Consider the following 23250-nt stretch of genomic DNA (forward strand, 5'->3'; position numbering starts at 1 on the left):
CTCCCCGGACTCCCAGGGAAGGATTTCTCCTGAATATCCAATCTAATCCCACTCTGAGTTTGAGCAGGAAAAGTCTGGGGGGGAACAATTCACCATAGGGGAATATGGACCTTAAATCCCATCCCATGGGCAGGGACATCTTCCACTGTCCCTGGGTGCTCCAAGCTGGCCTGGGACACTCCTAGGGTGGGGCAGCACTGAGGGGTCATTCCTGGCCAGGCAGAAGCAGCAGGGAGGGTTTGGGGCAGGAGAGGAGCAGGGAATACCAACAATTCATGGAGCTGCACTGGAGCAACTCCAGGGGCAAAATCCCATTTTTTCAGGAGGCCTGACCCCAGTTTGAACCTGACCTCTGCATTTCAGGGAGGGACAAGAACCTGCATGCAGCCACCAGCCCAAGCAGGGATTGGTGAATGGCAGGAAACCTGAGCTGTGAGCAAACAACAGAGAATTCAGGGAAGCATTAGTAATCCAAATAATTTGGGATTATCACGAAATCCTTAAAAATCCTAAAACTCATTCAGTCCCACCTTGAGGCAGGGACTCCTCCCACTATCCCATCTTGCTCCAAGCCCTGTCCAACCTGGCCTTGGACATTTCCAGGGATGGGGCAGCCACAGCTTCTGTAGAGAATCCATTCCAGCCCCTCCCCGGACTCCCAGGGAAGGATTTCTCCTGAATATCCAATCTAATCCCACTCTGAGTTTGAGCAGGAAAAGCCTGGGGGGGAGCAATTCACCATAGGGGAATATGGACCTTAAATCCCCTCCCATTCCACCCCTGCCATGGGCAGGGACATCTTCCACTGTCCCTGGGTGCTCCAAGCTGGCCTGGGACACTCCTAGGGTGGGGCAGCACTGAGGGGTCATTCCTGGCCAGGCAGAAGCAGCAGGGAGGGTTTGGGGCAGGAGAGGAGCAGGGAATACCAACAATTCATGGAGCTGCACTGGAGCAACTCCAGGGGCAAAATCCCATTTTTTCAGGAGGCCTGACCCCAGTTTGAACCTGACCCCTGCATTTCAGGGAGGGACAAGAGCCTGCATGCAGCCACCAGCCCAAGCAGGGATTGGTGAATGGCAGGAAACCTGAGCTGTGAGCAAACAACAGAGAACTCAGGGAAGTAGAATGTTTTTCAGCAAATCCTTAAAAATCTTAAAACTCATCCGGCCCCACCCAGGCATGGACACCTCCCACTATCCCAGGTTGCTCCAAGCTGGCCTTGGACACTTCCACAGATGGGACACTTCCACAGATGGGACAATCACAGTTCCTCTGGGAATTCCTCACCACAGCCCCAGGGCAGAATTTATTCCCAGTATTCCATCCAACCCTGCCCTCTGGCAGCAGGAAGCCATTCCCCCTTATCCCATCATTCCAGCTCCTAATGAATTCCTTCACTTTTTATCCTCCACAGCTCCATCTACTCCAAATCCCAACCTCCACGTAGGTGTTGTACAAGGAGATTTTAGTCATGGGGTCTTTTCAGCCTCAACCTTGGAGCTCCTTTTGGAATGACCCTTCCTCCTCCTCCTCCTCCAGCACCCCAACCCAGCCATGCAGATGTGAGGCCCAGGCAGGGGGTGGGTTAGGGTTAAGGTTAGGGTTGGGCTTGGGGTTAGGGTTAAGGTTTAGGGTTAGGATTAGGGTTAAGGTTAGGGTGAGGGGTAAGGTTAAGGTTAAGGTTAAGGTTTGAGTTAGAGTTAGGGTTAGGGTTAGGTTTGGGGTTAAGGTTAGGGTTAGGGTTAGGATGGGACAGGGCTCACCTGGAAGGCATGGCTGGATTAGGGTTAGGGGTTAGGGGTTGTGGTTAAGTTTAGGGTTAGGGTTAGGATGGGACAGGGCTCACCTGGAAGGCGTGGCTGGGTTAGGGTTAGGGTTGTGGTTAAGTTTAGGTTTAGGTTTAGGGTTAGGGTTAGGATGGGACAGGGCTCACCTGGAAGGCATGGCTGGATTAGGGTTAGGGTTGTGGTTAAGATTAGGGTTAGGGTTAGGATTAGGTTTGGGGTTAGGTTTAGGGGTGGGACAGGGCTCACCTGGAAGGCGTGGCTGGGTTAGGGTTAGGGTTGTGGTTAAGTTTAGGGTTAGGGTTAGGATGGGACAGGGCTCACCTGGAAGGTGTGGCTGGGTTAGGATTAGGGGTTAGGGTTAGGGTTAGGGTTAGGGGTTGTGGTTAAGTTTAGGTTTAGGTTTAGGGTGGGACAGGGCTCACCTGGAAGGTGTGGCTGGATTAGGGTTAGGGGTTGTGGTTAAGTTTAGGGTTAGGGTTAGGGTTAGGGTTAGGGTTAGGGTTGTGGTTAAGTTTAGGTTTAGGTTTAGGGTGGGACAGGGCTCACCTGGAAGGCGTGGCTGGCGAAGCCCAGCCCCAGCTGCCTGCACACCACCATGGCCTCCACGGTGCCCCAGTTGTGGCTGCAGACCGTGCCCCACCTCAGGGTCCCGTTGCGCTCGGCCAGCACCTCCACGCGCCCCTCGTAGGGGTTGCGGCCCCCGCTCAGGCGAAGCTGCAGGACAGAAACCCCTCAATCCACTGAAAACTTCCACAGGAAAGGGTAACAGGTGGGGAAGAAGGTTTTGTTCCCTCAGAATTTTGGAATTATTGGATGTCCCCAGCTGGAAGTGACCTGGGTGCTGCACAGCAGAAATCCTCCCCTTTAACACGGACCTGGAGAAACCCTGGTGAGGGATTTCCCTCCCACAGCGGGAATTCTGTCAAAAAGCAGAGCTGTGGGCATTGACCTGTAGGGATTCACAAATTGAGACCTTTTGGCTGGGTCTTTGTGCTGGAATCTGCTTCCAGTCAAGGCCTGGCATTCCTGACACAGAACTGGGACGTTGACACGTTGGCTGTGAATGAAACACCCACGGGGTGGATGAGGAGTCAGGAAAAGATGAACACATTCCCAAATCCTTCATAGGAACAATGAGTCAGGGCAGTCTGGCTGTGCAGCACCGTGTCCCATCTCTGTGTGGGAGCTCCCCACGGGGAAGGAAGGCACTGGGAGCCATCCAGGGATGGAGCAGCACTGGGAGTCTCCTGTGGGTTTGAGCTCAGGGAGTTCAGCTCTGCTCCCACTCTGGCAGGGCAGGGTCCAGCCAAGCCCAGCAGTTAAACGGGTTGGACCAGCTGCACAATTCCCTGGGAAATCTTCCCTTCCCTGCTCCTTTAGACCTTTGGGAGGAGCACTCAGAGGAATCTGTGTCTGGTTCATGCAGCTAGCAACCATGGAATGGTTGTGTTGGAAAAGGTTGAAAATTGGGTTAAAAATCACCCAGTGCCACCCTCTGCCATGGGCAGGGACCTTCCACCATCCCAGGTTGCTCCAAACCCCTTCCAGCCTGACCTTCCTCACTTTCAGGACTCTGAGACTGTCGCCATGATATTTTATGAAAAATACCTTTGCCAGGATTTTTCTCCTGAGAAGCTGAGAAGCCTCAGAGGAAAGGAAAAACAATAATTATCTGCCACAGGTGCATCTTTGCTTGGTCTCATGTGGTTGTTTTTAATTAATGGCCAATCACAGTCCAGTTGTTAATTAATTAAAAACAATAATTATCTGCTGCTGTGGAATGCCACAGGTGCATCTTTGATTGGTCTCATGTGGTTGTTTTTAATTAATGGCCAATCACAGTCCAGTTGTTAATTAATTAAAAACAATAATTATCTGCTGCTGTGGAATGCCACAGGTGCATCTTTGCTTGGTCTCATGTGGTTGTTTTTAATTGATGGCCAATCACAGTCCAGCTGTTTCGGACTCTCTGGCCAGTCACAAGATTTTATTATCATTCCATTCCTTGCCTTGCAAGCCTTTTGATGAAATCTTTTCTTCTATTCTTTTAGTATAGTTTTAATATATAATTTTAGTATAGTTTTAATATATAATTTTATAGTTATATAGTTTTAGTATAGTTTTAGTATAGTTTTAATATATTAGTATATATTTTTAGTATAGTTTTAATATATAATTATATATTTTAGTATAGTTTTAGTATAGTTTTAATATATAATTATATATTTTAGTATAGTTTTAATATATAATTTTCTTTTTTAGTTTTAGTATAGTTTTAATATATAATTTTCTTTTAATATAATACATATAATAAAATAATAAATCAGCCTTCTGAAACATGGAGTCAAGATTCTCATCTCTTCCCTCGTCCTGGGACCCCTGCAAACACCACATGAGACGAGTTCAGGGGAGCTCAAAACCCACATAAAATGGGACACTCATCCTCATTTCCCCTCCTTTTTTAGGTAAAACCTGAATTAAATACTCATGGCTTGGGTGCAATGATTCCTGCCCAATTCCTGCCTAAAATTCCACCCAAAATTCCCTCCCAGCTGGGTCCCTCAGCCCCTCACCTGGTTCTGGAAGCCCATGGCTGGCACGTTGCACCTCACAGCAGCATCCTCCTCGTGGTTGCAGCCCTGGGACTCGGTGTTGAACTTGCAGTCCGTGACCGACTTCTCAAAGCCCGTGCAGTCGATTTCGTTCAGGTGGATGGGACCCATTCCTTGGGGAAAAAAAATAGGGAAAAAATCCTTTTGTGTGGTGAGGGAACACCCCAGCGGGTTGTGAACACCACAGTGACCTCCAGCATTCTAAACTTGGAAAAAATCTGCTGATTTTTTGTAAAAATAAAACAAAAATCTGTGAAGTTATTGTTATAATTTCACTGTTAAATTCTTTCCAGTATTCTCTGCAACTCAAGCATGCAAGAATCTCAGGAAAAACCAAGTTTCCACTGTTTCATAATTTACAAACTTCACAAATTGTGACCTTTTGGCTGGGTCTTTGTGCTGGAATCTGCTTCCAGTCAAGGCCTGACATTCCTGACACAGAACTGGGACGTTGACACGTTGGCTGTGAATGAAACATCCACGGGGTGGATGAGGAGTCAGGAAAAGAAATCTGGGGCAGGTCGAGGATTCCAGCACTGAGGGAAACAGCAGAGAACAGCTGCAGAGAATGGGCTCGAGGTGCTGGCAGAAAAATGGAATAATTTGGGTCTTCTCAGGATAAGCAGCAGCAGAAAATTGAAATTTCCATCAGAAAAGCATGGAAGGGAATGATCCTCCTGCAAAACTCAGCTCCTGCTTCCAAAACTGGTTAGAAAGAGCAACAAGGCAGAGATGTGAATGTGTTGGGTTTAATTTCACCCACAATTTACTAATGGGGTTTGGGCAGCTTGGCCAGCCCTGTGTCCACCCCTCACACCACAGCTGGGCAGGGTGGGAGGACATTCCTGGGGGAGGCTGCTGGGAACGGGAATTTTGTCCCTTTTTTTGCTTCTCTCTCATTAAAATCCCGTTTGTGGTTCCCATCTGGAGCGGGCAGCGCTTCCCAGTGGTTCTGCAGCCACCAAAGGGCTGAGGGGGAGCAAAGCCCTGAGCAGAACTGGAGGGAGAAGCTCCAGGGGTGCAGGAGGGAGCCAGGCCAGCATCCCCAGCCGGGCAAAGCCGTTCCAGTGGGATGACAACGATGGCAAAGATGGCAAAGGACAAGGGCAGGGCCTCTCTGAGCCAGAGAACCCTGGCAGGGCTGCTCTTCTTGGCGAAATTATGGCACACGGGGGCACAGAAAAGGAGCCAAATGTTGAAATGTGGCTCCATTTTGTATTTCTTCCCATGCCATTGCACTTAAAAACCCCAGGATTAGGCCTGTCCATCCAACATTTGCCTTCACCTACTCCTTGGAGTTTAATTCCAGGATATCAACACATCCATGTGCCACTGCCATATTTTCTGAAAAAAACTCTTTGCCCAGGATTCTTCTCCTGGGAAGATGAGAAGCCCCAAAAAAATAAAACCAAAACCGGCAAAACAACCAGAAAATGATAATGATCTGATTTGCTTCTCCTGTGTTTTGCTGCTTTGGAATGTGGTTAGAGATTGTTTATCCAACATGTGAATTGTTTTCATTTAAGGACTAATCACGGTCAGGCTGTGTTGGGACTCTGGAAGGAGTCACGAGTTTTTCTTTATTATCTTTTAGCCTTCTGTCTGTATCCTTTCTCTATTCTTTAGTATAGTATTCTTTAACATAATATAGATCATAAAATAATAAATAAACCTTCTGAAAACATGGAATCAGATGCATCATTCCTCCCTTCAATGGAGGTCTCTGAAAATACCACATCCATGAGCTCTGGGCTCAGTGTCTCCTCCTTTTGTGGAAAAAAGGGTGAATTGTTTAATGTGGGTCTATGAAAGGTGGATAAATCCTCTTCCCACACCCTGAGCTCTGTGGAAGGCACTGCTCTCCCACTTTGCCTTGACTTTCTCCTTCTCCAGGCAGCACTGACAGAACCAGAGGACACGGTCTCAAAGCTGAGCCAAGGGAAATATCATAGGTTGGGTATTAGGAAAAAGTTTTTTATGGAAAGAGTGATAAAGAATGGAATAAATTCTGGAATGGCTGCCCAGGGAGGTGGTGGAGTCACCATCCCTGGGTGTGTTTAACAAAGCCTGGATGTGGCACTGGGTGCCAGGGTTGAGCTGAGCTGTTGGGGCTGGGTTGGACTCTACGGTCTTTGAGGTCTCTTCCAACCCAGTGATTCTGGAAATTCTGTGAATTCTGTGAATTCTGTGAACTGGGACTCCCAGTTCAGCCACTGGGAGCTGATTTAGCCTGTGAAATCCAACCTCCCACACCCATGGTGAGGTTGCTCCTCAAAGCACCCTCAGAAAACCCCAATTCCATGGTGAGGCTGCTCCTCAAAGCACCCTCAGAAAACCCCAATTCCATGGTGAGGCTGCTCCTCAAAGCACCCCCAGAAAACCCCAATTCCCTGGTGAGGCTGCTCCTCAAAGCACCCCCAGAAAACCCCAATTCCCTGGTGAGGCTGCTCCTTCAACTCAACCTCAGAAAACCCCAATTCCCTGGTGAGGCTGCTCCTTAAAGCACCCTCAGAAAACCCCAATTCCATGGTGAGGCTGCTCCTCAAAGCACCCTCAGAAAACCCCAATTCCATGGTGAGGCTGCTCCTCAAAGCACCCTCAGAAAACCCCAATTCCATGGTGAGGCTGCTCCTCAAAGCACCCTCAGAAAACCCCAATTCCATGGTGAGGCTGCTCCTTCAACTCAACCTCAGAAAACCCCAATTCCATGGTGAGGCTGCTCCTCAAAGCACCCTCAGAAAACCCCAATTCCCTGGGGTGAGGCTGCTCCTTCAACTCAACCTCAGAAAACCCCAATTCCATGGTGAGGCTGCTCCTTCAACTCAACCTCAGAAAACCCCAATTCCATGGTGAGGCTGCTCCTCAAAGCACCCCCAGACAACCCCAATTCCATGGTGAGGCTGCTCCTTCAAAGCACCCTCAGAAAACCCCAATTCCCTGGGGTGAGGCTGCTCCTTCAACTCAACCTCAGAAAACCCCAATTCCATGGTGAGGCTGCTCCTTCAACTCAACCTCAGAAAACCCCAATTCCATGGTGAGGCTGCTCCTTCACAGCACCCTCAGAAAACCCCAATTCCATGGTGAGGCTGCTCCTTCAAAGTACCCTCAGAAAACCCCAATTCCATGGTGAGGCTGCTCCTCAAAGCACCCCCAGAAAACCCCAATTCCATGGTGAGGCTGCTCCTCAAAGCACCCCCAGAAAACCCCAATTCCCTGGTGAGGCTGCTCCTCAAAGCACCCTCAGAAAACCCCAATTCCCTGGTGAGGTTGCTCCTCAAAGCACCCTCAGAAAACCCCAATTCCATGGTGAGGCTGCTCCTTCAACTCAACCTCAGAAAACCCCAATTCCCTGGTGAGGCTGCTCCTCAAAGCACCCTCAGAAAACCCCAATTCCATGGTGAGGCTGCTCCTCAAAGCACCCTCAGAAAACCCCAATTCCATGGTGAGGCTGCTCCTCAAAGCACCCTCAGAAAACCCCAATTCCATGGTGAGGCTGCTCCTCAAAGCACCCTCAGAAAACCCCAATTCCATGGTGAGGCTGCTCCTTCAACTCAACCTCAGAAAACCCCAATTCCATGGTGAGGCTGCTCCTTCAACTCAACCTCAGAAAACCCCAATTCCATGGTGAGGCTGCTCCTTCACAGCACCCTCAGAAAACCCCAATTCCATGGTGAGGCTGCTCCTTCAACTCAACCTCAAAAACCCCAATTCCATGGTGAGGCTGCTCCTTCAAAGCACCCTCAGAAAACCCCAATTCCATGGTGAGGCTGCTCCTCAAAGTACCCCCAGAAAACCCCAATTCCATGGTGAGGCTGCTCCTTCAAAGCACCCCCAGAAAACCCCAATTCCATGGTGAGGCTGCTCCTCAAAGCACCCTCAGAAAACCCCAATTCCCTGGGGTGCATCTGGAACAGAATAAAGTGTAAACAGGGACACGGCGTGGAGAGCTTGGAGAGCTCCCTGAGCATCCGTGGCCAAAAAAAAAATCTCCTTTTCCAACCCAAACGTGACCCTGTGGCTGCTGGAGGGACATCACCCACCCCGAGGGATGTGGGGGTTTGAATATATGTTGTATTGTAAAATTTGTGTGTGTTAATGTAAAAGTCCAGTTGTTGCAATCTTCGCTGCAGTGTTGTTCTTACCTCTCTACTAAAACTCTTCTTTATTCTCTGTAACACAGTCTTTTCTATTTTCTTACGAGCTCTTCTTAAGCTTTCAACTTACTCTTTATTTATTTCAGTTACTTTCACGAGCTACAGCTGCTGCTTAACTAAGTACTTTGCAGCTGCAGCTCGTTTAAAATAACTTAGACTTACACAAATTTCACAATACAACATATATTCAAACTTTTACATTGACACACACAAATTTTACAATACAACATATATTCAGACCCCCACAGAGGGACACTCCTGACAGGGAGCACTGATGGATGAGAGAAGGGAAAGAAACAAAAAACGGGAAGGGAATTGTGTGGGAAGGCAGAGGGAGATTCCAGGCTGTGGGACAGCGCGTTCCACGTTCTCCTCCCTCACGTGGCAGCCCCAGGATGATGGAGCTGTTTCCTACATCCCCTTAAACACATCAGCAAATTCCAGCCCGGCCACAAAGAGGGTTTTTTGGCAAATCCAGTGGATTTGGTCAAGTTTTAAAGCTTCCCAGACTCAGGACACCCACGGGTTTTTTCCTTCTCTCCCCTTCTCTAAGCTGAAGGAATTTCCCCCATTCCTTTTTTCTCAAATTTTCCCCCATTCCTTTAGTCTCAAAATTTCACCCATTCCTTTATTTTCTAATTTTCCCCCACTCCTTTATTCTCAAAATTTCCCCCATTCCTTTCTTTTCTAACTTTTCCCCCATTCCTTTTTTTTTTTCTAATTTTCCCCATTCCTTTATTCTCACAACAAGATTTGGTGCAATTTTTTTTTTTTGTTACTTTCACAACAAGGATTTGGTGTCTTTTTTTTTTTTTTTTGTGATTATTCTCACAGCAAGGGCTTGGTGTAATTTTTTTTTTAGTTATTCTCCCAAGGGTTTGGCATCTTTTTTTTTAGTTATTCTCACAACAAGGACTTGGTGTCTTTTTTTGGTTATTCCCACAAGGTCATGGTGTCTTCTGTTGTTTTTTTTTCTTTTTTTTTGGGGTTTTTTTTTTGTTTTGTTTTTTTTTTTTTTTCTTTTGTTTTGTTTTGTTATTTTCACAACAAGGGTTTGGTGTACTTTTTAAAATTTTTTTTTAAATTTCCACCCTGGGAACAGGGTGTGGGAATCACCAGGTGGTTTCAATTCACCTTTGACCACTTTTTGGGATTTAAACCAACTCCCAAAGACAGGAAATCCAAACCCAAACCTGGCTCTGAGCTGTTCAAATGCCCTTCTATTTATAATGAGCTAAATTACTGTCCTGCTCTTAAATTAGAGTGTTTGAAGTCTGACTCCAGGACTCATTTTTTGCCAGGAACCTTCTAGTAATGCATTACATCATGGTGTGGTTCTGGAGAACTCAAAGGGAATTTCAGCGCAGCAGATGAGATAATTAAGAATTAATTACTGGAACAATGATGAGTTGTTAAGAATTAATTACTGGGATGCTGAATTTGACCTTTTGCTGAGGAGCAGCTGCCTGAGCAAAAGGGCAAACTCCTCATCCTCAGGCTTTTTTTTCCAGGGAATCTTTTTTAAGTCACAGAATTCCAGTCTGGCCCCAAGAGACTTATTAAGGTTAGGGAAGAAATTCCTGGTCCTCAAATTGAACATCCTGATGAAAATCCACTGTATCCTGAATTATGGGATGTTCCTGGGGGTGGGACATTCCTTAATTCAGGGCACCCGTGAATGGAATGAGGGATTTGTCTTTACAAACAAGCTGTGGGTCTGCTGATGAATAAAACTGAATACTGAGAGATGAAAGAAACAATGGGAGGAACCATAAATTCCATGGGAATTCCACTGATGGACACAAGGAAAAGACAAAGGGGGGATAGATTAGAAGGGAATCTGTATTAGTGATTTGGGAAGTCTGTGCCTCTCAAGTACCTCAGCCAATGGGAAATGAGAGGGAGAAATTAGGATTAAAAGGAGTCTCCAAATGCAGAGACCCCATGGCTGCTCCCTGTATTGGAATAAAGTACCAGGACTCCTCTGTGTCCTTTTTTGGACATAAACCTCTGGTGTTTGATGGATGAAATTCGTGTTTGGGGATGAATTTAGTGTCTGCTGGATGAATTTGGTGTCTGGGGATGAATTTGGTGTTTGGGGATAAATTTGATGTCTGGAGTTTGGGAATGAATCTGGTGTCTGGTGTTTGGGGATGAATTTGGTGTTTGGGGATGAATTTGGTGTTTGGTGGATGAATTTGGTGTCAGGTGTTTGGGGATGAATTTGGTGTTTAGGGATGAATCTGGTGTCTGGTGGTTGGGGATGAACTCTCCTGAGCCCAGGGCTCCCTGGAGCTGTGTTGGAGCTCCCTGGAGTGTGGTGGAGCTCCCTGGAGTGTGTTGGAGCTCCCTGGAGCTGTGATGGAGCTCCCTAGAGCTGTGTTGGATCTCCCTGGAGTGTGGTGGAGCTCCTGGAGTGTGTTGGAGCTCTCTGGAGCTGTGTTGGAGCTCCCTCGAGCTGTGTTGGATCTCCTGGAGCTGTGTTGGAGCTCCCTGGAGCTGTGTTGGATCTCCCTGGAGTGTGGTGGAGCTCCCTGGAGCTGTGGTGGAGCTCCCTGGAGCTGTGGTGGAGCTCCCTGGAGTGTGATGGATCTCCCTGGAGTGTGGTGGAGCTCCCTGGAGCTGTGGTGGAGCTCCCTGGAGCTGTGGTGGAGCTCCTGGAGTGTGGTGGAGCTCCCAGGAGCTGTGGTGGAGCTCCTGGAGCTGTGTTGAAGCTACCTGGAGCTGTGGTGGAGCTCCCTGGAGTGTGGTGGAGCTCCCTGGAGTGTGTTGGAGCTCCCTGGAGCTGTGGTGGAGCTCCCAGGAGCTGTGGTGGAGCTCCCTGGAGTGTGGTGGATCTCCCTGGAGTGTGTTGGAGCTCCCTGGAGTGTGTTGGAGCTCCCTGGAGTGTGTTGGATCTCCCTGGAGTGTGGTGGATCTCCTGGAGTGTGCTGGATCTCCTGGAGTGTGGTGGAGCTCCCTGGAGTGTGGTGGAGCTCCTGGAGTGTGGTGGATCTCCCAGGAGCTTGGTGGAGCTCCCTGGAGTGTGATGGATCTCCCTGGAGAGTGGTGGAGCTCTCTGGAGCTGTGTTGGAGCTCTCTGGAGCTGTGGTGGAGCTCCTGGAGTGTGATGGAGCTCCTGGAGTGTGTTGGAGCTCCCTGGAGCTGTGGTGGAGCTCCCTGGAGCTGTGGTGGAGCTCCCTGGAGCTGTGGTGGAGCTCCCTGGAGCTGTGTTGGAGCTCCCTGGAGTGTGGTGGAGCTCCCTGGAGTGTGATGGAGCTCCCTGGAGCTGTGTTGGAGCTCCCTGGAGTGTGATGGAGCTCCCTGGAGCTGTGTTGGATCTCCCTGGAGTGTGGTGGAGCTCTCTGGAGCTGTGTTGGAGCTCCCTGGAGTGTGTTGGAGCTCCCTGGAGCTGTGATGGATCTCCCAGGAGCTGTGTTGGATCTCCCTGGAGTGTGGTGGATCTCCCTGGAGCTGTGTTGGAGCTCTCTGGAGCTGTGTTGGATCTCCCTGGAGTGTGGTGGAGCTCCTGGAGCTGTGTTGGAGCTCCTGGAGTGTGGTGGAGCTCCCAGGAGCTGTGATGGAGCTCCCTGGAGCTGTGGTGGATCTTCTTGGATCTGTGGTGGAACTCCCTGGAGTGTGTTGGAGCTCCCTGGAGTGTGGTGGAGCTCCCTGGAGCTGTGGTGGCGCTCTCTGGAGCTGTGTTGGATCTCCCTGGAGTGTGTGGGATCTCCCTGGAGCTGTGGTGGAGCTCCTGGAGTGTGTTGGATTTCCCTGGAGCTGTGTTGGATCTCCCTGGAGTGTGGTGGAGCTGCCTGGAGCTGTGGTGGAGCTTCTGGAGTGTGTTGAATTTCCCTGGAGCTGTGTTGGATCTCCCTGGAGTGTGTGGGATCTCCCTGGAGCTGTGGTGGAGCTCCTGGAGTGTGTTGGATTTCCCTGGAGCTGTGTTGGAGCTCCCTGGAGCTGTGGTGGAGCTCCCTGGAGTGTGTTGGAGCTCCCTGGAGCTGTGTTGGAGCTCCCTGGAGCTGTGTTGGAGCTCCCAGGAGCTGTGGTGGAGCTCCCAGGAGCTGTGGTGGAGCTCCCTGGAGCTGTGGTGGAGCTCCCTGGAGTGTGCTGGATCTCCCTGGAGTGTGGTGGAGCTCCTGGAGTGTGGTGGAGCTCCCTGGAGCTGTGATGGATCTCCCTGGAGCTGTGATGGATCTCCTGGAGTGTGGTGGAGCTCACCTTGGCCCAGCCTGGCCCCCGTGATGGCCTCCTTGGCGCTGCCAAAGCCCAGCTCCCGGCACACCACGCTGGCCGACACCAGGTTCCAGTTGTCGTCGCACACCGTGCCCCACTCGCCGTTCTTCAGCACCTCCACGCGGCCTTCGCCCGTGTTGGCTCCGCCCTTGAGCCTCACCAGGGGCTGCTGCAAGACACAGACACAGGAGTGTGATGCCCTTTGGGTTCGGCCTTTGTTGTAAATGCAGAATTCACAGAATCACAGAATTCACAGAATCACAGGATCACTGGGTTGGAAGATGTCGGATCTCAGGATCTCAGTCCTGAGGTGCTGAGCCACCGAGAGCACCCTTGGGGGGCTCGGGAGTCCTGGAATGTTCCAGAAGTGTCTGGTGGCTGGACTTTAACCCTACACAGGAGACGACACCTGTATGAGGACAGAGGGTTTCACCGGGGTGAATGGTGAAGGGATCAGTTAATTAGAGAGTGAGACACAGGGTTTAGGATTTCTGTACAGGGGGGTTTAGAGAAGTAAGATGGAGGAATTGGGACGTGTCCTGTCCTTCCTCTTCTTCTTCTTCTCCTCCATCTTCTTTGGCCATGGTGGCACTTTTGGATTGGTTATTACTGAAAGTGCACTGAGTAATAAGAATAAATGGTATTGGGGAAAAATGATAAATATTGTACACGTAACAATGGGTATAAAGATAGGTGGCTGCCCCGGAGGGCGGCACAGTGTGCTCATGGCTGACTGCTGAGCAGATCTCTGTTCGGCTGAAAGAACATCTTTTAGATAAACAATTAATAAACATAAAAACCGAAAGAAGAACTGAAGCCTCTTCTCGTCCTTCGATACGCGGGCTGCCCCAAGGCCACCCCGGGCCTTTCTAGGCCCCTCGAACAGCCAAGAAAACCCGACAGGAAGAGACCTTCAAGATCATCCAGTCCAACCCAACCCCAACAGCTCAACTCAACCCTGGCACCCAGTGCCACATCCAGGCTTTGTTAAACACACCCAGGGATGGTGACTCCACAGATCACATATTTATAAATATGTGTAGGGATCCATAAAATTAGAGGGTTTTTATCTATACCCCCTATAGATATGTACTCATCCTTGTGGGGGTGAGTTTTGTGCACATCTTTCCATAACTGCTCCCTGAAGGTTTCAAATAAAGATTCTCTTTTATATTCTCCCTTACTAAAATTGTCTCAATTTTCCTTTCCAGGTTGGGAAAAAGGCAACAGTGGGGTCATTTCCAGCCTTTGCAGGGATTATTTATGGAAATCTGGGCCTAAAAATTATCATAGAATCACTCGAGACACCTTAAAAAATCCATCACATAATTCAATGCCTGAAAGTGCTGGATGAAAGGAGATTTTTATCTGCAAAGATTTTGGATTTGTTTCTCACACCTCATGTGTGAGCAGAGAATAAAAAACCCCATCCCAGTTCTCTGCAGGTGTTGGGTTTAGGAACCTTTTTCCATCCGGAAAAAATGGAAAAAACTCCATTTCTTGTATTCCTTGGGAGCTTTGCAGGAGGGTTGGGAATGGCCCTGAGCCCACCAGTGCCCAGCTCTCACCAATAATAATAGATAAGCAATATATAATAAATAATAATGAAAAAATAAATAATAAATGAAAAGTGGAATAAAAATTCTGACATTTGCAGCCAGAAATGCTCAGCTGAGTGGCAGCTCCAGTTCCTCTCATTTCTGGGTTTATAATATAGTTATATATAATTTAGTTAAATATAATTAATATATAATCTAGGTAAATATAATTTAGTTATTATCTGTTAGTCACCCACTCCTCTCTCCAGTGCCAAGCAGGGAGCTGCCAATTCTTGCTGCACTCAAGGGCTGGCTTGAGTATGTGAAAGTAAAGCTTTAGGTTTGGGAACACCAAAAATCCTTTGCTTTTCCAACTGGGATCATGCCTGGAGCTTTTTCTCCAGGCTGGGGTCACACCAAGGACGTGCAAAGCCCAAACAAAGGCTTAAGGAATGACTTGGCAGCGCGTGCGGCTCGGGAGATTAACAATGATTTACAAAACCTTTCCCCTCCCGCGCCTAAATCCTGCAAGCACTGCTGCAGGGAAGAGCCTGGGATCCAGGCAGGGATTGCATTATCCCCACCAATAATTTTTCCCATTATTTTTCCATTATTGGTACCTGGGAAGAGCTCAGAGACCCCCAAAACCACCCAGGAACAGCCACAAAATCCAAATTTCACAAATCCACAAATTTCTCCAGTGGAAACCTCCGAGATTCCCCATCCATCCCAAGGCTGCAGCTGGAAAATTTCCCCTGGCACCCACCTAGGCCGTGTTTGCTGCTTGTTAAGCTGTCCTCTCCTAGCCCTGACACTGGGAATATCCAATTCCAGCCTTGTTTTCCAACATTTTTGCATCTCCTGGGGTTTTTACGCCTCGCTCAGCGCTCTCCTCCTCGCTAGACTAAACAAACCCGGCTTTCCAAGCTCCCTGTGTTTTCCCAGTCTCCCCCCAGGGCATTTCCTCGCCGAGGACATGGAGGTGGAGGAAATGCCAGCTGATTTCCACAGGGTGATTCCAGCAGAATTCCAGAGCCTGTGGAACAGCACAGCCGGGCACGGGTTCAGCTGGCTCAGAGCAGCTCCAGCAGGAACGTGACCCAGGGATTCCCTCACTCCTCTCTCCCAGCTCTGCCAGCTGCCCCGGGAGCTGCTCTCCACCCTTTGGAGGCGGGAGATGGAGGGAAGAACCTGGAATTTGGGAGGGTGGGAGCTCAGCTGGGTGTGCAGGGAGGTGGGAATTGCAGAGGGGACGTTGTGGGAGTCGGTGGTGAACGTTGCACCCCCAGGTGTAACACCCTGGTGAATGTGGTGGTGAACATGACACCCCCAGGGGTTTCCTGCTCTAATTGGAAGCTGGGTGGGATATTGGGAAGAAATTCCTCCCTGTGAGGGTGGTGAGGGGCTGGATGGAATTCCCAGAGCAGCCCCTGGATCCCTGGCAGTGCCCAAGGCCAGGATGGACAGGGCTTGGAGCACCCTGGCACAGTGGAAATTGTCCCTGCCCATGGCAGGGGTGGAATGGGATGGACTTTGAGGTTCCTTCCAACCCAAACCACCCCATAATTCTGTTTTCACATCTCTCAGCGGATGCTGCAGGAACAGCCCTGAACTCTGGGAATCTGCTGGGCAGGGAGGCCTGGAGGGACAGGACACAGACATGTCTTATGAAAAATCCTTTCCTTAGGATTTTTCCTCCTGAGAAGCTGGGAGGCCTCAGGAACAAAATGCAAACAATGGTTATCTGCTGCTGTGGAATGCAACAGGTGCATCTGGGATTGGTCTCATGTGGTTGTTTCTAATTAATGGCCAATCACAGTCAGCTGGCTCAGACTGTCCGAGCCACAAACCTTTGTTACTCATTCCATTTTTTTTTCTATTTTTAGCCAGCCTTCTGATGAAATCCTTTCTTCTATTCTTTTAGTATAGTTTTAATATGATATATATCATAAAATAATAAATCAAGCCTTCTGAAACATGGAGTCAGATCCTCGTCTCTTCCCTCATCCTCACACCCCTGTGAACACGGTCACAGGACAGGACACAGGGAATGGCTTCCCATTGCCAGAGGGAAAGGAGAGATCAGATTTTGGGAAGGAATTCTTCCCTGGAACAGCGGTGAGGTTTTGGCATGGAATTCCCAGGGAAGCTATGGCTGCTTCCATCCCTGGAATGAGGGATGGCATAGATGAGATATTGGGAAGAGATTCTTCCCTGGAACAGTGGTGAGGTCCTGGGATGGAATTCCCAGGGAAGTCGTGGCTGTCTCATCCCTGGAATGAAGGATGGGATAGATATTGGGAAGGAATTCTTCCCTGGAACAGAGGTGAGGTCCTGGGATGGAATTCCCAGGGAAGCTGTGGCTGCCTCATCCCTGGAATGAAGGATGGGATAGATGAGATATTGGGAAGGAATTCTTCCCTGGAACAGCGGTGAGGTTCTGGGATGGAATTCCAAGGGAAGCTGTGGCTGCCTCATCCCTGGAATGAAGGATGGGATAGATATTGGGAAGGAATTCTTCCCTGGAACAGAGGTGAGGTCCTGGGATGGAATTCCCAGGGAAGCTGTGGCTGCCTCATCCCTGGAAATGCCCAAGGCCAGGTTGGAACAAGCCCTGCAGAAAGCATCCTGCCCATGGCTGGGGGTGGGATCAGACAGTTTTTAAGGTTTTTCCAGCTCGTTTTTGGGCTGCTCCCCACTCACCTCCTGCCTGAAGGCCTTCCGGAAGCCGCTGTGGCTGCTGGGCGCGAAGGCGCGGCCGGGCACGCAGCTGACCACGGCGGGCATCCCGTTGTCACAGCTGCTGTTCTTCCCCGCGCCCGTCAGGTGGTTCCCCAGCTTGCAGCTGGAGATGTGGGCCTCGTTCCCGCTGCACTCCATGGAGTAAGCCCAGTAGTGCTGCTTCCTTCTGCTGGCAAACATCCTGAAAGGAGTCAAGGGGAAGGGGAGAAGTTAGGGATGTGCAAACAAATGGATTTTGCTAAATTTTGTGTTGAAGATTGCAATGCAAGATGTTTTCCATTACCATCTGTATGGCAGATTGCCTTTGTCAAGTGGGCAGTTTGCCTTATCTCTCTCTTTGAGCGACCACATTCACACCTCCCTCGGGAGGGGACATTGCTGATAAGAGGCCATTGAATGTCCCTGCATGGCTGATAAGAACTGCAGCATCCCATTGGGAGATGTGAGCCCAGAGGGAGGAGCCAAGCATTCCTGCCTGGATATAATCTGGGGATTCTGGAACACCAGCCAAGCATTCCTGCCTGGATATAATCTGGAGATTCTGGAGAACCAGACGATATTCCTCCTGGATATAAATCTGGAGATTCTGGAGAACCAGACAGTATTCCTGCCTGGATATAATCTGGGATTCTGGAACACCAGCCAAGCATTCCTGCCTGGATATAATCTGGAGATTCTGGAAACACCATCCCGGTTCTCCACGGGATTCCCCACAGGAGCAGCAGCTGCCTCTGCCCTGGATCTCCAGAGGAGACTCCACCCTTGTCCAGGATCCTGCTCCAGCAGAACCAGCCCTGGCACTGCAGGAGGGCTGAGCCACAATTCCAATGGCACTGCTGCCAACACCCGACCCACAGGGTGTCAGGCTGGGTTCTGACTCTGGCAGTGTTGATTTGATTCACTGCATTGTTTATTTTATCTTTATATTTTTTTCCTTGTTAAAGAACTGTTATTCCTGCTCCCACATTTTTGCCTGAGAGCCCCTTAATTTAAAATTTATAGCAATGTGGAGGGGTGGGGAGGGTTTACATTCTCTATTTCAGAGGAGGCCCCTGCCTTCCTTAGCAGACTCCTGTCTTTCCAAACCAAGACATTTTGGGAGGAAAAATGCCCTAGGATGAAGTGAGATTGGACAGGATTATTTGGAGGCTGATCTGTGTCCCCTGTACAGGCTACAAGGAACAGGGAACAGGAAGCTTTGGTTCCACAGGTAAACCAGAAGTATATTGGGCCATGGACATCACAAGAGGTAAACCAGACAAACAGGTAACCCTCACACATCCTAATGGTGATTCTATTACTAAGAAACTCACAATTGACACTGCAGCAGATGTAACCATCATTTCAAACACAATATGGCCAAAACATTGTGCATAGGCTGAATATGGCCATTGTCTAAAAAAACTCCTCAATCTGCAAAAAACTCTCAATAGATCTGTTCATCCACACCATGACTCTGTTGAGGTGTCACTTCAGCTTGGAAAAGACCTCCAAGATCATCAAGTCCAAACCACTTTAAAGGAAATAAATCCCTGCAAGAGCTAAAAAGTCTGAGTAGGAATCAAAGCTGCAGCTCCAGCAAATGACACATTCCCAGCAGTGCAGATCCCACCCAAGGCAGGGACAGGGATCAGCTAATTCCAAATGGACCAAGAGGATTTTGTGCAGATAACTGGGCTGGAGAGCCCCCAGAAAAACCTTCTCCTTTTGCTGCCCAGCAGCTATCAGCTGGGATTGGGAAAAATCCAAAGCCTCTCCGAGTCTGTGTTAACAACCTGAGAGCAATTTCCGAGAGCACGAGCAATTCCCCTGCTGGCTTGTTCACAGCAGAGCAGCTTGGCAGCAGCTCCTGCTTCTCACTCCCAAACTTCCTGGAGCTGCTCCAGGCACTCCTGAGGAGGCAGGGGCACGTGTGTGATCAACTGGGAAGGGAAGGGATCCAGCTCCATCCTGACTGGGAGGCTGCTGGGGTGGAGAGGAATGGAAATGTGGGTCAGGTCGGGCTCAAAAAGGAATTAAAACCAGGGAAGGCTCAGGGGAGCCCACGCCCTGCTGGGATCTCCACGTGGCTCTGTGTGATCCCAGCGCTGCTCCTCATTCCAGGAGTCCCTGCCACGCAGAGCTGGGATGCAGGGATGAGCTGTGATAAATGGCACAGCAAGGTGGGTGGAATTTGGGGATGAAAGCAGCAGTTGTGCTTTGCTGCAGCAGAGAGAGCCTGGGGAGCAGCTGAGAGGGGCAAAGAGCCTTTCTGAGGGGGCTTTTGGGACCCCACTGAGCAGGTCCAGCCTTTCCCAGGTTTTCCATTTGGGATTTAGATTTTGCAGGGTCACGGATGTTTGAGGGGACACTTTTCTCCCCTGTGCTCTGCTGCCCAGCTCAGCATTTCTCCAGGCTCTCCTGGCTCCCAGCCTCTCACTAATCCTTCCTGGAACCCGACCTGCCTGGGGATGGATCCAGGCTGGCTGGAGAGGGAGCTGCAGCTGCATCCCATGATGCTGGAAAAGGACGAAGCAGGGCTGAGATCCATCCCAGGGAGCAGCAGCGGGACCCTGCCTGACCTGTGGGGAGCAGTGGCTGTCAGAACCCACCTCTGGCACAGCAGAGCTGTCAGGGACTCCCTGAACTGAGAAAAAAGGGATGGGAAAATAGGAATAGAGTTAAAATTTATCAAATAAACCCAGGGAGGATGCAATAAAAGCAGCCACTTCTCAGCCATGATCTCAGCTGTCAGAACCCACCTCTGGCACAGCAGAGCTGTCAGGGACTCCCTGAACTGAGAAAAAAATGATGGGAAAATAAGAATAGAGTTAAAATTTATCAAATAAACCCAGGGAGGATGCAATAAAAGCAGCCACTTCTCAGCCATGATCTCAGCTGTCAGAACCCACCTCTGGCACAGCAGAGCTGTCAGGGACTCCCTGAACCAAGAAAAAAGGGATGGGAAAACAGGAATAGAGTTAAAACTTATCAAATAAACCCAGGGAGGATGCAATAAAAGCAGCCACTTCCCTGCCATGCTCAGGACAGAAGGGAGGACCTGAAGGAGCATTTTCATCCTTCACAGACAGGTCCAGAGAGCTCCATGAACTCCAGAGCAGACAAGAACCAGCCTGACTTAGGGAAGCAGGGCTGGGGATGCCTTAGAATAGCAAACAATGACCTCATCCTGGAAATTTCATGAGGCATCAACATCTGGATGGTATTAACAGCCCTCGGGAGGCTGGGGAGAAATAAAACCCCACCTCGTGTCCCCAGACTGAATCTATGTTAAAAAAGCAGAATTCAGCTGATCTTTACAGCCAGAATCTTGGGGCTTTGCTGATGTTTTGTTTTTAACACAAAAGGGTCCAGCTGGGATCGGTGGGAGCCCAGGGTGATGCTGCTCAGGTCAGAGGTGGGAATGAACATTCCTGCTGGGAGAGTTCGGCCAGTTCCAGGTCAAGCTGGAACTCAAACCATTTCTACTGGTGAGGAGAGAGGGATTTTCATCCCAGAAAAGCTCTGAGCAAAGCTCAAGTGGAGCTCTGTGGGAAGGGTTGGTTTAGGAGCACTCAGGATATTCCACAATTCCATGACTTGGGGAGCAGAGAACAAATCATTGCACACAAACTCCAGGAGAATTCACCCAAATCCCGCTGAGCAGAGGCTGGGGAGCTCCTCCTCGGGGCTGTGAGCAGAGATTTCAACCCTTGGGAAACTCCTGAAGTTATCGAGGTGCTGCCTTCAGCCTCAGGGAGGAGGGAGGGAAGCCAGGCCCACCAAAACCCTTCAGATCCTGGATTTTCCAGGGAAAAACCCCAGGAGGGTTCCTACTGCAAATACTGAGGTGAGGAGCTGCCCAGCACCTCTGACTGGCTTTGTATCGGGGTGAGCAGACTGGTTGAACTGGGAGTAGCTCTTTGACTCTGGAGCCATTTCTTTGTCAAGTCACAAAGACCTCAAAAAGGCATCAGGTCCGTCTCACTGATCCCAAATTTCACCTCTCTCCATCAGCAAAATGCATTAAATCCTGCTTTCCCAGCCAGAGCAGGAACTGGGAGGAGGAGTTCCAGCAGCTCCTATATAAAAGCCACTGTGAGGAATGAACAAGAGCAGGGACTCAACTTTAGATTTGCTTCATTTCCGAACATAATTTGTGCTGTCAGCTCCAGAGGCCGAGTTACAGTCAGGAATAAACCCCTGGCAGCGGGACAACGATGAACTCACTTGTTTTCTTTTGAGCAAGATCCATCTGCAAATCATTTCACCTCCCAGCACTGTGCAGGAGCAGAGCTGGGCAGTGGGATGGGGGGATTGGGAAGGGGCAGCCTTGGCCAGCAGAAACCTGATCCCCGCTTTTCTCCTGGCTGTGGAGGAGGAGTGGGGAAGGATCTGCTCCAGGGAGAAGGGGATTCTCAAATTAAAGGGAGGAATGAGGAGAAATTGCTTTTCTGCAGCTTCACATTCACAGGGAGAGGGGGTTTAACTCCAGCATGAGCTTCTCCCTCTCCAAAACAAACCATCCCCTGGCCCAGGTGAGAAGGTGGCACTGGTCACCATCCCAGTGCCTTGACCACAAATCCAAGGTCATTCCCAGCCCAGAACTGGGAGCTTTCCCAGTAACACCAGCTGAACACGATGCACCCGCCCATAGCACAGAGGGAAGCAGCCCAAGGAAGAATTCAGCTTTTAAACTCTGCTGACAAACAAAACTGTGCAGCTGCCAAAGCTTTACAAGCCTCTCCCATCCAATAAAACGCCATCCCCATTTTTTTTCCCAACCTGGGATAATGTTCTGCGTGTTTTCCAAAATATTTGTGGGTGCTGGGGCCCAGCAAGTCTGAAAACAAGGAAAGGGAGGGAGCTCTTGGGGCTCTGAGGCTGTTCAGCAGCAGAGATCTCCTGGGCTGGGATTTGGGAGCACTTCATGTTCCTAATTCCAGCTCAGTTCAGTGGGATTTTCAGCAGTGCTGAGCTGCTGCTGAACAACCTTCTGTCAGTCTTTCCATTTCCATGTGTCCCAGAGACAGGACAGCTCCTGAGCACACTTTTATTCAAGGCAGATGGCTCCAGATGCTGCAGTTAATGCTTTTCTTGGAAAGGCCACAACTGGAAGCAGGAAAAATCTACTTTGTGTGTCTGGAGGTGATTTATTCCCTGCTCCTGCAGGGGATGGGAATCTCAGGGATGGGTTTGAGGGAAATGTGCTGCACTGGTGGAAGCAAAATCTGAAACTGGTGTCCAGGGCAACGAATTCCCTGCTCATCTCCCTAAATTCCAGTGGGTTCTTTATTCCTGATTTTCCCTGTGTGGCTTTGGGCTATTCCAAGGCAAGCACTCTCCAGCAGATCAGGACCTTGCTAATGAAAGAAACGAAACATGGCCAGGCTGATCCAGAGGGAATGCTCAGAAATAGCAATTCCACAGGCCAGAAGGAGCAGGAAAACCACAGCTCCTGCCTGGGGCCTTCAGCCCTCCCCTGGAGCAGCTTCCCCACTCCCCAGGTCACGGAGCAGCCAAGGAACCAGACAGAATTCCATTTAAACTCTTTCACATCTGCTGCAGGGTGTTTTTCCTAGGCAGCAGTGTGGGAAGGGCCCAGTCTGGGATGAGGCTTGGTGACAAAAAGCAAACAGAAGCAATGACAACGAGAAAGCTCCTGGCTCCCAAGGAGCAGGAAGTGCAGCCTAAACCTTTCCGCTTGCAGCTCAGAAAACACAATGTTCTCCCTGTAAATCACTGCTTTCTTCCTTCATTCTAAAGGAATCTGAAAATCCAGGGAGGAAAAGCAGCACTGAGATCACAGAGAACCCTTTCCCCAGCACCTTCTGGGATGCACAGACAGGAATTGCACTCGGGGTGGGAAGGAGGAACCTGGGCACAAGGAAGCACAAAAAGGCTCAGTTCATTCCAAGGTGACTTTTTGGGAGCTTCCAGCATATCCAGAACTGATCCCACCTCTGGATTTCTGCACAGGGATGGGATGAGCAGTTGGAGACTTTACATTACGGAATGACAGGACCCAGGGAATGGCTTCAAACTGACAGAGGGCAGGGTGAGCTGGGAGATGGAGAAGGAATTCCTGCCTGGGAGGGTGGAGAGGGCTGGGATGGAATTCCCAGAGCAGCTGTGGCTGCCCCTGGATCCTTGGAAGTGTCCAAGGCCAGGCTGGACAGTGGGAGGTGTCCCTGCCATGGCAGGGGTGGCACTGGGTGAC

At 49.8% G+C, this 23250-nt stretch overlaps 1 protein-coding gene across 1 annotated transcript in view; it reads right to left on the reverse strand.

The window, feature by feature from the left end:
- LOXL2 (lysyl oxidase like 2) overlaps nt 1–23250 on the reverse strand; it is a 92037-nt gene that overhangs the window by 20809 nt on the left and 47978 nt on the right. The window contains exons 5-8 of the mRNA XM_064731154.1: nt 17013–17232; nt 12757–12940; nt 4361–4512; nt 2334–2501 (exon numbers count right to left, since the gene is read on the reverse strand). Of these exons, the coding sequence (XP_064587224.1) occupies nt 2334–2501; nt 4361–4512; nt 12757–12940; nt 17013–17232 (724 nt within the window). The remainder of the gene's footprint in view (nt 1–2333; nt 2502–4360; nt 4513–12756; nt 12941–17012; nt 17233–23250) is intronic.

Source organism: Zonotrichia leucophrys, chromosome 22 (genome assembly GCF_028769735.1).
Source record: "Zonotrichia leucophrys gambelii isolate GWCS_2022_RI chromosome 22, RI_Zleu_2.0, whole genome shotgun sequence".
Lineage (NCBI taxonomy): Eukaryota > Metazoa > Chordata > Aves > Passeriformes > Passerellidae > Zonotrichia > Zonotrichia leucophrys.